This window comes from Genypterus blacodes, unplaced genomic scaffold, assembly GCF_046128005.1.
Source record: "Genypterus blacodes isolate CSIRO-AG114 ecotype Tasmania unplaced genomic scaffold, CSIRO-AGI_Gbla_v1 ptg000019l_1, whole genome shotgun sequence".
Lineage (NCBI taxonomy): Eukaryota > Metazoa > Chordata > Actinopteri > Ophidiiformes > Ophidiidae > Genypterus > Genypterus blacodes.
The window spans coordinates 1,942,527-1,954,827 of record NW_027466832.1 but is presented as its reverse complement, the minus strand read 5'-3'; the positions used below and the strand labels follow the sequence as shown (position 1 = coordinate 1,954,827).

The window sequence follows — 12,301 nt, the reverse complement described above, 5'->3', positions numbered from 1 at the left end:
CGCATAGCAGTAAAAATGTATGGAGTGTTTCTGAATAATTAGATAGCTATAGATATAGAGTGAATACCAAGCGCAAGCGCAGTATCTAACCTGCATTGCTGATCACGCAATATGACGCTGTTGCTAGAAGAATCAGAATCGGAATAGCTTTATTGCCAATTAAGTTTACGCTTAAAAATAATTGGTTATGGTTGTTGGTGCATTCAACATATAAAACAACTGTGCAAAAAATTAAATTAAAACACACAAAATTAGATAAATTAACAAAATTGAATAATATGAAACGTGCAAGTTACTGAGGTAATTATGTGGTCAGTGGAAAACCCCGGCCTTGTTGATGAGGCCCACTGCAGAAGGGAAGAAGCTGAATTTGTAGCATGAGGTTTTGGTCCAGCCTCCTGCCAGAGGGGAGGGTTGCAAACAGATTGTGACCAGGGTGGGAGGGGTCGGCCACAATCATGGCATACAGGTCCTGGAGGGACGGCAGGTTACAGCCGATCACGTTCTCCGCGCAGCGTATGATACGCGAACCAGACGGTGAACCAGACGGTGATGGAGGAAGTGAGGATGGACTCAATGATGGCAGTAGAAGTGCACCATCATTGGCTTTTTTGGTAAGGGAGCTGATGTTGAGCTCCCACTTGAGGTCCTGGGAGATGATGGCACCCAGAAATCGAAAAGACTCCAAAGTGTCAACTGGGGAGTCACACGGAATGATGGGGGCGGGTGGGGCTGCGGTCAATCGGAAATCCACTACCGTCTCCTTTGTTACCAGAGCATTAAGCTCCGGATTGTTCTGCCTGCACCAATTCACCAGACGGTCAATCTAGGCAGATATTACATACTCTGGACAGAGAAGAAAGGCCTGTTGTGCACTGCAAACTGTTGCAAAAACAGTGTGGGTTTTTCGAAACAGATGCAGTTGGTGTTAATCACACAGGAGAAACCGAACCAAGGTCAGCTCATTATAAGAATACAGAGATTCAAAGCAAAGTACAAGGTTACATACAAATATGGGTGAGAGGGCAGAATTGCCATTACAAACTGTATCTTATAATGGACATTAAATAAAAAGGTGTGTTTTTATTCTGTTTTGCAGGACGACGGCACAGGGGAGATGATCTTTGATGAGGTTTTTCATGCCTTGTCGAGGTGTCTAGCTGGTCTAGCACAACCATTCAGAGTCCCAGGAACTCATGAACTTTTCGAGCCCAAAATCTTCATCACCATCCTGGCATATTCCTCCATTATAGGACTCCGTTCACATCAGGTCACTGGCACATATACCACTCTATTTGTCTGTAAGAATCTTTTTGAAAAACAAGCCAAGTCTTAGAACTCAATTGAAATGAAAATTACAAATGCATTAAGTATTTTTAATACGGTGTTGTCTTGACCTAGAGTTTATTCATTTCAATAGTCTTTGTGAGTTTCCAAAGTTCTATTCGGTGTGTTTGATCAAAAAGACAGATTTTGCAATCATCTCTTCATTCATTATTTGATTTTTTTTTAATTTAATGATTGGAGCCATGTCCAATCGAGTTAGTTTACATGCATGTTTTTTTAAACTTACCACACAAGTTTAGAATTATGACTATACACGCGTCATGTTTCTGTCCATGTGATGTGAAAGTAGCAACGTGTATGCGTATATGCTGTCCTCTGACAGGCTGGTTTCTCCCTTTAGGTTCTGGTCCAGGGCTGTCAGCTGGAGAGAACAGACCTTGATGAGTTCCTGCATCACATCTATCAGCAGCTTAGAGCGGTGGAGAACAGCATTGCGGAAATCCTACATCAGCAGCATCAACTGGCAAGTGCACACAAGTTCTCTCTCATGATGGCAGTGCAACACAATCGAAGCCAACATTGACATAAAAAGTCAACAGTTAGTTTTATTTTCTAAACATGAGATTTTTGCTTGCTATTACCTGTTAAATTTAGGAGAACTTGATTGTTGTCATATCACTGAAACATTTCTCTCAGTGCCTCAAAGCTCATGGAAGGCTAATTCTAAGTTCCATGTGATTTTCGTTTTTAACTGAAAAATGTCTTATTATTATGTATTAGCTCTCTTCTTTGTCGATGTAATGTGCAGTATATAGCAGTGTTTACCATCTTTCTCCTTGTCTTTAGAGTGAAGCGGCAATCCCAAGCTCAGATCTTCATAGCAGCAACATAGACGAGCAGCCCCACAGGAAGCAGGGCGTTTCCATGGTATCTGCTGATATGGGATTGGTCAGCATGGTCCGCCAGGGTATCTTGGCCCTTCAGTTATTGCCCCCAAACTCCAGCGCTGGTACGTTTATCCACACTTACTGGAGTACAACAATTCTGCTACTGGCTTCAGGTTTTCTCTCTCGCAGTTCATTAAAATACTACTTCAACTTTATGAGTAAATAATTAGTTATGACCAGCGTTTGATTTGCTTTATGCGTTCAACTTTGCGAGTCTTACAGGCTCCTCTGACACCAGCTTTGGTTTTGTCTTAGCCTGGTCTGCTGGTTCATCAAAACCAGGGAGTCCAAACCCTGACCTGCGCGCCAAATGCGGTCCATTTTTCATTGGCCCGCAGTGAAACTTGCGCTTGACTGTATTGTACTTCTTAGTTTTACCACTAGTTGGAGCAGCTTCACCACAAAACAAGGGCAATCAAAGAAAATCTTTACTACGGGTGACCAAAATTCAGTCGGGGATTCCAAGATTTTTGAGAAAGAAATCCCACTGTTCTCGACTCCCTTCCAGATGGGTCCAGAAGTGGAAGCGACTCTGCAATTCCAAAACAAGAAATGCATTCTGATAATTCTCTGCAGAATCAACATCAGCTTCCCTCCCTATCCGACTTCTACGTTTCCTCTGTTGAGGCGCCACGCAAAAAAGTATGATGAGATGTTTGGCTGAGCATGCATATGTGAGCAAACATTTTATCTGTTGATTCCGAACAAAAGTAGATTGAGACCCGAAAGGACCGACAGCCATCTGTGTCACGTCCTTTGCATCTCAACCACCAAACTATCTCCTGACCTGCCAGCCATCCTTCAGTCCAAAGCGCAGCATCAATATTCCCATCCCCTTGCCACCTTATTTTTCACCCTTTATAGAGGGCTGTGAAGGGGAATCACCATCCTGACTAAGGAGCAATCTGAGGCCGCTGTTATGAGAATATGCTGCCAACCATTTTCATAACAAAATATATGAAAACACATTAATGGAAAACTGTGATGTAGGCTGTTTTTTTCTTGAAGCATATTCAATATCTCAAGCATAATTGACCTACATTTTAATGATTTTGCTAACTTAAATGGACTAATACGTTGAAACTATACTCCGCCTCTCGTGAGTGGCCCAGTCCTTCATATATTTTTCTGCATGTGGCCCTCAGTGAAAAAAGTTTGGACACCCCTGATCTACACCATGCATACAACTGGCAAATATGGCTGCCGCTTTATTTTCATTTTAAGTATCAATTTCTTAATTACAGTTAATTTTGTTAATTTTTATTTTAAAAGGGACTTCATCCATTTCCCACATCAGTTTCAACGTATTAGGCTTGCTACAACTTGCTAACAACTTTACATTTTTACAGCATAAGGGGTATACATTACATTACGATCATTTGGCAGACACTTTTATCCAAAGCGACTTACATTACATTATATTACCACCCTTCGCAGAGGGGGGAGCAATTGAGGGTTCGGTGCCTTGCTCAGGGGCTCAGTAACCAGTTTAAAATCCATGAATTTGCTGATATCGCTAATGTTTTTAGTTTATTTATCCATCCATTTACTATGACCGCTTGTCTACTAGTGGGAAGCAATCGGTGTGAAAGCTTACCCAAAATCACGTTTATTGATACATAATAAATAATGAATCAGTTTCACATACAGTGTTGTGAAGTGTAATGACTATGACTTTAAACTATTTTTAAATGATTCCTGAGTTTCAGTGTATTGATGCCATTCTGTTTATATTATGTGGTGCATTTTAATGAAAAGCACAAACTGATTTGGTAGGTTTAATTCAGCGCATCATGGAGCGTTGTACACACTACATAGATAAAGACAAGGCCGACAAGACATCTGCTCAAGGTAGACAAATCACATAGTGCTTAGACTTAATCAATAGTACATTTTTGAGATAGAAATGATGATTCAGTCAGTTACAGTTTAAGTATAAGTACATTATAGGAATCTGGTGAGTCAGTACCGGTATACCAGTATAATAGATACAGCTATTATATGATCACAAAATGGTCACAGCAAGGTCAGATGCCTTCAGTAGATTAATGGTATTCTTCACAATTTTATATTCACCAAAAAAAGCAGGACAAATTGAGCAGCTTTGCTCAATGTCTGACTCCATTGTGTCAATGTTGATTAGTAATTTTGTATCCGCATGGATCCACATCCATTGTATCCACGTGGTATATACAAGTCAATTCTGTGTAAAATATATGTACACCGTTTCCTTCATCTGTTAAAGCCAAATATGTGTGTTTATCAGAAATTTAACATGCATGAAATGTTTTATTATGCTAATGAACAATGACAGCTTTGATGCATCAGCTGTCATTCTTTATTTGCTCTTTATTTGCTCACTGAACTTTACTAAATGTTATGTGCCTATGTTTTCCAGGTATCATCATTATCACAGATGGAGTGACCAGTGTTCCTGATGTAGCGATGTGTGAAACACTGCTTAATCAGCTCAGGAGTGGAACCATTTCCTGTTCCTTTGTGCAGGTAGAGAATGTGATTTTAATATTAATATTGAACATATTTATTATTCAGCATGGTTGCTTTGGGGTAATACTCTCCAATGTGTATACTGCTACTTTTTGTCGTTTTGTTGTTGAATTCTGTCCTTGTCCCCTCTTACATTACATTACGGTCATTTAGCGGACGCTTTTATCCAAAGCGACTTCCAATAAGTGCTTTGGAGCTCCTAAACATTAGGGGAACTACTCCAGCGGATCTGTGTCCCACTTTTCTTGTTACGTCTGTGGATTTACTGAACATTCTGGTCAAGGGGTCGCTGGCCCTTGTCCACGCAGTGAAACGGCGGAGGAGAGGAAAGCGAGTCCACGGGCTGGTTCCTCTCCTACGGCGCAGATTATGAACACCGCTACCGGGGATATTTCTCTCTAATGTGCGCTCACTGTGCAATAAACTTGACAAACTCCATTCACTGGTGGGGAGAAACAGAGACTTCTCTACAGCTTCAGTTCTGTGCTTCACGGAGACTTGGCTTGGCGGTTTAAAGCCTGATGACGCAATACAGCTGAACCGAACTTTACAGCAAAGTGAAAGGTGGAGGTATCTGTTTTTACACCAACAGTGGCTGGTGCAACGATGTGACAGTAATCCTACAGCACTGCTCTCAGCAGCGCACTCGCGGATCAGATACTCAGGTTATGGTGTTTTTGTTGCTTAGCCCCTGCCCAAACATGAAAACGGCCTTGTTTGCACTGATGGACGCTGGGACAACTTGGCTTTACTTTTGACTTCTTTATTTTTCCAAATAGCAGCCTTTAAAGCAGGTCTTTCATCCACGCTGTCCAACAGTTGGATCTTCTTGACTTCTCTTGAACTGGTTGGTTCTCCTTGTCTCTTCAGACTCTCCCTGTCTTTTTTCCACCAATGAAAATTTCTTCTGCATCCATGAAATTTAGGCAGACTGATCGGTTTCAACTTTACTATTGACTGCAGTGTTTGTGGTGGGCTGATCATGGTTTTAAAAACTTTTTCCTCCTCAGCAGCTTTCTGGGCGATAAGTAACTCAGCTCTTCTTCCTTCAAGCCTGTTGTTAATTGTCCTTACTTCTTGTACACTGCCCTCCACAGTGCTGTTCTCCACAGGTGGAATCCATGCCTCTCGTAATGCCTAGCTGGTCACTGCCTCATGAACCAACTCCTTGATGATGGTCAGCTGTAGCTCGAAGCCATCTCGGTTCATAGCTGATACAGCCATTGCAGCAGCCTGATCACAGGCTCTCCTGGCTTCTTGGACGGCAGTCTCCATCTCCTCCTGCCCATACGTCGACCACAAGTTCTGTTGGACTGTTCCTCTGAGTTCATTCAGCCTCGTCTCGCAGTCCTCAATGGTCTTTTCCAAATCAGCCTCCTGTTCCCTGCTGAGTGTAGCTTCTCCACCATCTACTGCATCAGCCTTAATCTCCGCTTGCAGTCCAGCTCTGTAGTCCTCATTCGTCTCGCTTATCTTCTTTGCCTCGAAGGTGAGCATTTTGAATTCCAATCGCAACTCACTTTCCAGCATGTGTTGTGCACCTCTGCTCAGGAAGTTTGCCTGTTTGGCAAAAGCAGTTTTGGCCAAAGTCCTTTCTTGCTTTAGTTGCTTTGCAGTTTTACCAAAAGCTTCCTCCGCCATTTTGCAGTGATGTGGTGCCAATATCCCTCCGCGCCGACAGCTCTCTAGACTTCAGGCCTTTTGCCATGTACCAGCCTGCTCCAAAACTTCAACTATCATCCCCATCCCTAAGAAGCCAAGGACCACTGGACTTAATGACTCCAGACCAGTTGCTCTGACCTCTGTAGTCATGAAGTCCTTTGAGCACCTGGTGCTGCCCTACCTGAAATCCCTCACCGAGCCCCTCCTTGACCCCCTGCAGTTTGCCTACAAAACCAACAGGTCTGCAGACGTTGCTGTCAACATGGGCCTCCACTTCACCCTCCAGCACCTGGACTCCGCAGGAGCCTACGCCAGGATCCTGTTTGTGGACTTCAGCTCTGCCTTCAATACCATCATCCCATCACTGCTGCAGGACAAGCTCTCCCAGCTTCACGTGCCCGACTCCACCTGCAGGTGGATCACAGACTTCCTGACTGACGTGAAGCTGGGGAAACACGTCTCGGATGCACGCACCATCAGCACCGGTTCCCCTCAGGGCTGCGTTCTTTCCCCACTGCTCTTCTCAGTGTACACCAATGACTGCACCTCCAGTCATCAGTCGGTGCGGCTCCTGAAGTTCGCAGACGACACCACTCTCATTGGACTCATCTCTGATGGGGACCATATGCTGTGCGGAGAAGGTGATCGGCTGCAATCTGCCGTCCCTCCATGTTTTGCACGCCTCTCGGACCCTGAGGCGAGCAGGCATGATTGTGGCCGACCCCTCCCACCCTGGTCAAAAACTATTTGCAACCCTCCCCTCTGGCAGGAGGCTGAGGTCCATCATGACCAAAACCTCACGCCACAAATCCAGTTTCTTCCCCGCTGCAGTGGGCCTCATTAACGGGTCTGCCACTGACCACATAATTTCCCTAGCAACTTGCACGTTTAATCTTATTCAATTTAGTTAATTTATTTAATTTTGTGTGTTGTCTAATTTATTTCAATTTCTTTGCATAGTTGTCGTCTTGTTGTCTTAGCTGTAGCTTTGAGAAAAAAAGTTTTCTGTATTAAATTGCTGCTCCACAATTGAGACAGATTGCACTGCTTCTGTGTGCCTATTGCATGTTGACCCACTCACTCGCTCACTCACTCACACACACCTTTTTTGTGATTAGGCGAGATATAAATAAAGTTGAATTACATTGATTTTCTCCCTTTGTATTTTGTTTGCCTTTTTCCAGGTGGGTGGGGCCTATTCCTATGACTGCAGCTTTGGCTACATCCCCAATGTGGAGCTGATGAAGTTCATTTCATTAGCCACGTTCGGCTCATATCTGCCTAGCTGTCCTGAACCAGACCTGAATTCCCAGGAGATGAATGCCTACCACAAAGCCTTCTTGACCTACTCTTTTCTTAAGTCCCCTGAATCAATGAACTCAGAGTACTTCTGCGGTAAGACTTATTCCAGCAGTGTTCATTTAAAACAATTCCAACGGGCTGTAAAAACCTAAAAAAGTAATTCGTTTTTTTCCACACAAATTCTGTGTTACAAATTTCTAGATTTGAGTTGTAATGTTGATACAACCTTTTCAACAGGAAGTGGACAAGAACTGTTTTTTTTTAAATTTGCAAGCCAGATGCATTAATTTGAACTCAGTGACCTGACACCTTTATTTATTTATTTATTTATATATATATATATATATATATATATATATATATATATGGGTTAAATTGCTTCTTACTTTCTAGAAAAGAATTAGCCACTGCAATACGGACAATGTTATTGTTGTGATTGTGATGATGATTATTGTGATGCTCCAAATGTCTTACTTACTTAACTGTATTGTAGTTTCTCAGCACAAGCTGTTCAATGAGCACCTTGTCTCAGCCAGTGGTAACCCTGCTCTGGTAATGCGAAGGAAAAAACATGCAGAGAAGGAAGTCCATGCTCACCTCATCAGCGTGGTTTCTGTTCGGTTGAGGGAAGGCTACACCATCAGAGAGATCAGTCTCAACAAAGGTAAACAGCCATCTTCGCACAAATCTGTCAGTCGTGAAGTCCACTTTGCTTTGACCATTAATTTGTTTGTTTTAGGCCTGTTATTAGGTAGAGGCTGATGTATTGGTTTGCATCAAACGCTGGTCCTGTTTTTTCCCAGGATGGGATTGTTTGGTTTGTTGTTCTGAAAAATTGCTTGGGTGGGCTGGGGGCTTTCAGATTTGACGGGTTTTAAAAGTGAATTTTAACTTCTGTTCAAAGTACTTCCTTATTTCCTGGCTTGCTCTCAACAAATGTTCCCTATTTGTGAAGCCCAATGTCTTATACTCAACATCCAGTTGAGTCAAATGTGCTGACTAAGGGCAATTTTAGAAATATGTTAAATTTCACTAAAAATGCTTTGTTTGATGCACAGTGAATATACAGGTCAGGAGGAATAGATTCATATATCATTCCACCAAATGTGTGCCCCTGTGAGATGAGTGAGGGCTAACTATTACTCAATTAAATAAAAACAAAGTAAGGTAAACTAAATCACCCTGCTCTGACTGTGACACAACTGCACACAACCAATTTGTTTTGCTTCCTCCTCTCTATCCCAGTCTTATTTTGACCATGGCTTGTTAAATAAGTAAATTTTAATGAAAATATAAAGGAAAGAGGCTAGTAGCTACACCGGTGTCACTGCTTTGGGTCTGCTCAGAAGTACAACATGCTTAAGTTTCACGGAGAGGAGTAGCAGTTTCTGTTCCTATATGAGTCCATGTTGATTTATTAATCATTGGTCTAAGGATGTAGGAACTAACAGGACTTAAGACATTCAGGCTTGTTAAGGATGACACTTTGTGTTTCTTATTTTGTAGGTGGGACTCAGCTGGAAGTGAAGCTGGTGCTGTTATGGAAACATAACATGCACATAGAGTACCTTGCAGCTGCCCCGTGGCCGCTGGACCCCGCCAAACGAACCACTAGAGTGGAGGTGACAATGGAGGGGAGCTATGACATCCTGCACGACATCAGCTGCACCCAGAGGAAACCCATCACCAGCCCGTACCGCACCTCTGTCATCCGCCGCTTCTGGAACACTCTACAGAGGTAAAACACCTGTCAAAAAATGACAATGTCTGCGAATAAGGAAAGAGTAATAATCTTAGTTGTCTGCTACCTTTAGCTCTTATAAAAAAAATAAATAAAAAAGAAACGATCATTTGGCAGACGCTTTTATCCAAAGCGACTTACATTACATTACCACCCTTCGCAGAGAGGGGAGCAATTGAGGGTTCGGTGCCTTGCTCAGGGGCACCTGGGCAGGGGCTCGAACCGGCGACCCTCCGGTTCCCAAGCGGAAGCTCTACCCACTGAGCCACTCCCTCCCATAAAGATTAGACATATAAATATAATCATCTTAGCAATACTAACTATTAAGAATAAAATATGAAATATGCAAAACAATATTGATGTTGATGTTTTGTTACATAAAAATGTCTGATCTCTGTCATTTTAGTATAAACCAGACTGATCAGATGTTGGTGCACCTTCAGTCATTCAATTCAATTCCTGAGAACTACATGATTCCTGAGAGCACCAAAAATGGAGTTCCTCTTTTCTACATCCCCCCTGGCTCTACAACTCCGGTACAGTGTAGTACTCAAATTGTGCTTGCACCCACATGTTTTTCTCACATATTCAGAAAACATGTTTAAAGAACAGAATTTTTCATATCATAGTAGAAGAGAACAACTTATATACTTTTCAATGGCGCTGCTGTTGATTGTGTTACAGATCCGCCTCATAATAACAATACATAAATACAATATTCAATTCCCAAACTGTAGAATGTTGGCACTCTTCTTTCTTACTGTTGTAATACAGATTTCTTTTTTGTGATTTCCACCTATGTTGTTCTATTTTCTCCAGGTCCTGTCCCTGCAGCACAGTGGATCCAAAGACTCCTCTCAGTCCCAGTTTGCTTCCTATTGGAAGCCCATCCTTTCCATGGATGCCAACTTCTGGCAGAGATGGCTACACATGCATCGCATTGCAATCATACTGGAACATGACATGTGAGATTTACACTTTCCATAGGGGTTTTCTACTTGTTTAGAAAACTGTTATTGATTTTTTTCCCCCAATTATTTGTATTATAATTGGCATGCATTTTTGCTTGATATCTCAGAAACTACTCAACAGGTTTAATTTTATGGAAAGTTAGACCGTGGGCTAAAGGGCAAATATGATTCGCCTGAATTCTTCAAATTAAAAACAAATTCTTGCGCATGTCTAGTTAACGTTTTTTTAATCACTCTTCCTGTGTCTATAATGTAACTTGTTTCTTTTTACCTCCATATGGTTTTCCTGTAATTTGTTGCTTAGCTTTTTGTAGATTTGACTTATTTGTCATTATCTAGGCAACTCACCCATTTATGTGGCAGCATTCAAACTTAAAGCAGTTCTATGTCATTTCTAAAGCCCCTAAGTCTGTATTGTTGTTAACTGCAACACGTTTTTCCCCACTGGTATGTTTGTTGATGTTTGTACAGTGATCCAACCTGCAACTTGTGCACAAAACCCTAATGTTTCCAGGATTTAGACTTTGGATCATGCGCTTTCATTTGTGACAGTTGTGTTTTCTGGATTTAATTGTATTAATCTGTTTCTCTGCATTTTTATTCCCTGGTCAGGCCCGTACCAAAACACCTCCACACTGCTGGAAATAACGGCCGATACAGTACCATCCAGTGTCGCATCTCCCACACTGCCCTCACGTCACTGCTGAGAGACTGGAGCAGCTTTGTTCTGGTTGAGGGATATTCATATGTTAAACTCATATACAGGTGAGAGAGCAGCTGCTGCAGAAATAGATTTAATATTTGTAATTTGTTCACGTCGGGAGCCTTAAAGACATACAGGGCCAGATCTATTGAGCATGATGGACTGGGTGCACGCTTGTAAAATCGGAGAAAATCAGCATATGTGAACTAAAATCTGCATGCTTGGGTTAATGCATATACATTTTAGAGCGTTATATGAAGCAGCAAAGAAATGGTAGACCAAGGAAATGTATGTATATGGCTTACTACGTCAGATTCATCTTGTGTGTCGTCTTTGGAACAGTTTTGGGGCGGTTAATCAGAAAAAACTACCGTACCTAACTTCTTCAATGAAAACGCACAATTACACATAGTTAGTGTTTGAGCAGCTAACCAGCATATGCTTGTTTGTAAAACTGCAAACCATCATAGTGGTCAGATTGAGTGTTTCTGGAGTAGCGGAACATTAACTGTGTTCTGTCTTTACAGCTTATCTGACCAACCTCCTACTTCCTTTTATCTGGTCCGTCTGATCTCCAAGGCACCTTGTATGGTGCTCCGTCTGGGCTTCCCCATTGGTACACCTTCCCACATCAGAAACAAGGTAATGATGTCAACACTTGTATAATCCAAACCAAGAGCACACATAAAATGTTTACAGATGGAGCATATGTTTCTTTATACATGACTGAATGGTTGATCTGGAATCAAGCAAGCAACCATAATACAGACAGACACAGACTCTGCATTTCGTGCCTTTTATCTGTGACATGCAATGACAATAAAGTTGAATCTTATCTAATCTTAAAATACGGAAGCTCAATGACTATCGAATGAAGACTCACATCGGTATTTCAATTTTTTTAGATTGTGGATGAGCTGCGAGAGCAGATCCTCAAACTTCGCTTCCCACATCGTGTTCAAAACAAAGAGACCATTCCAAAGACAAAGAGCAAGACTATCTGTAATCCATCACCATCGAAATCCTCCTCCATCCCCACTCCTAAACCGGCCTTATCGGACAGACCCTGTGTGGTGATTCTCAATAAGCCTCTGGAGAAGCTGCTCATACGGTAAGATCATATGATGGCAGATCATCACACCTGTGCTAAGGAAATCAAGTGAACATGTCCTACCTTGAT

General features: G+C 42.1%; 1 protein-coding gene across 7 annotated transcripts in view; it reads left to right on the top strand.

The window, feature by feature from the left end:
* szt2 (SZT2 subunit of KICSTOR complex) overlaps window positions 1–12,301 on the top strand; it is an 88,664-nt gene that overhangs the window by 3,000 nt on the left and 73,363 nt on the right. For 6 of the 7 annotated variants that reach the window (XM_076141562.1, XM_076141563.1, XM_076141564.1 and 3 more), the window contains exons 4-15: window positions 1,100–1,270; window positions 1,688–1,810; window positions 2,134–2,296; window positions 4,633–4,739; window positions 7,589–7,799; window positions 8,200–8,370; window positions 9,213–9,444; window positions 9,854–9,983; window positions 10,267–10,412; window positions 11,031–11,183; window positions 11,649–11,763; window positions 12,027–12,232. In XM_076141562.1, coding sequence (XP_075997677.1) covers window positions 1,100–1,270; window positions 1,688–1,810; window positions 2,134–2,296; window positions 4,633–4,739; window positions 7,589–7,799; window positions 8,200–8,370; window positions 9,213–9,444; window positions 9,854–9,983; window positions 10,267–10,412; window positions 11,031–11,183; window positions 11,649–11,763; window positions 12,027–12,232 — 1,928 coding nt within the window. Of the gene's footprint in view, window positions 1–1,099; window positions 1,271–1,687; window positions 1,811–2,133; window positions 2,297–4,632; window positions 4,740–5,915; window positions 6,232–7,588; window positions 7,800–8,199; window positions 8,371–9,212; window positions 9,445–9,853; window positions 9,984–10,266; window positions 10,413–11,030; window positions 11,184–11,648; window positions 11,764–12,026; window positions 12,233–12,301 lie in introns of those variants that run through there. The other variant, XM_076141566.1, reaches the window with a different exon arrangement.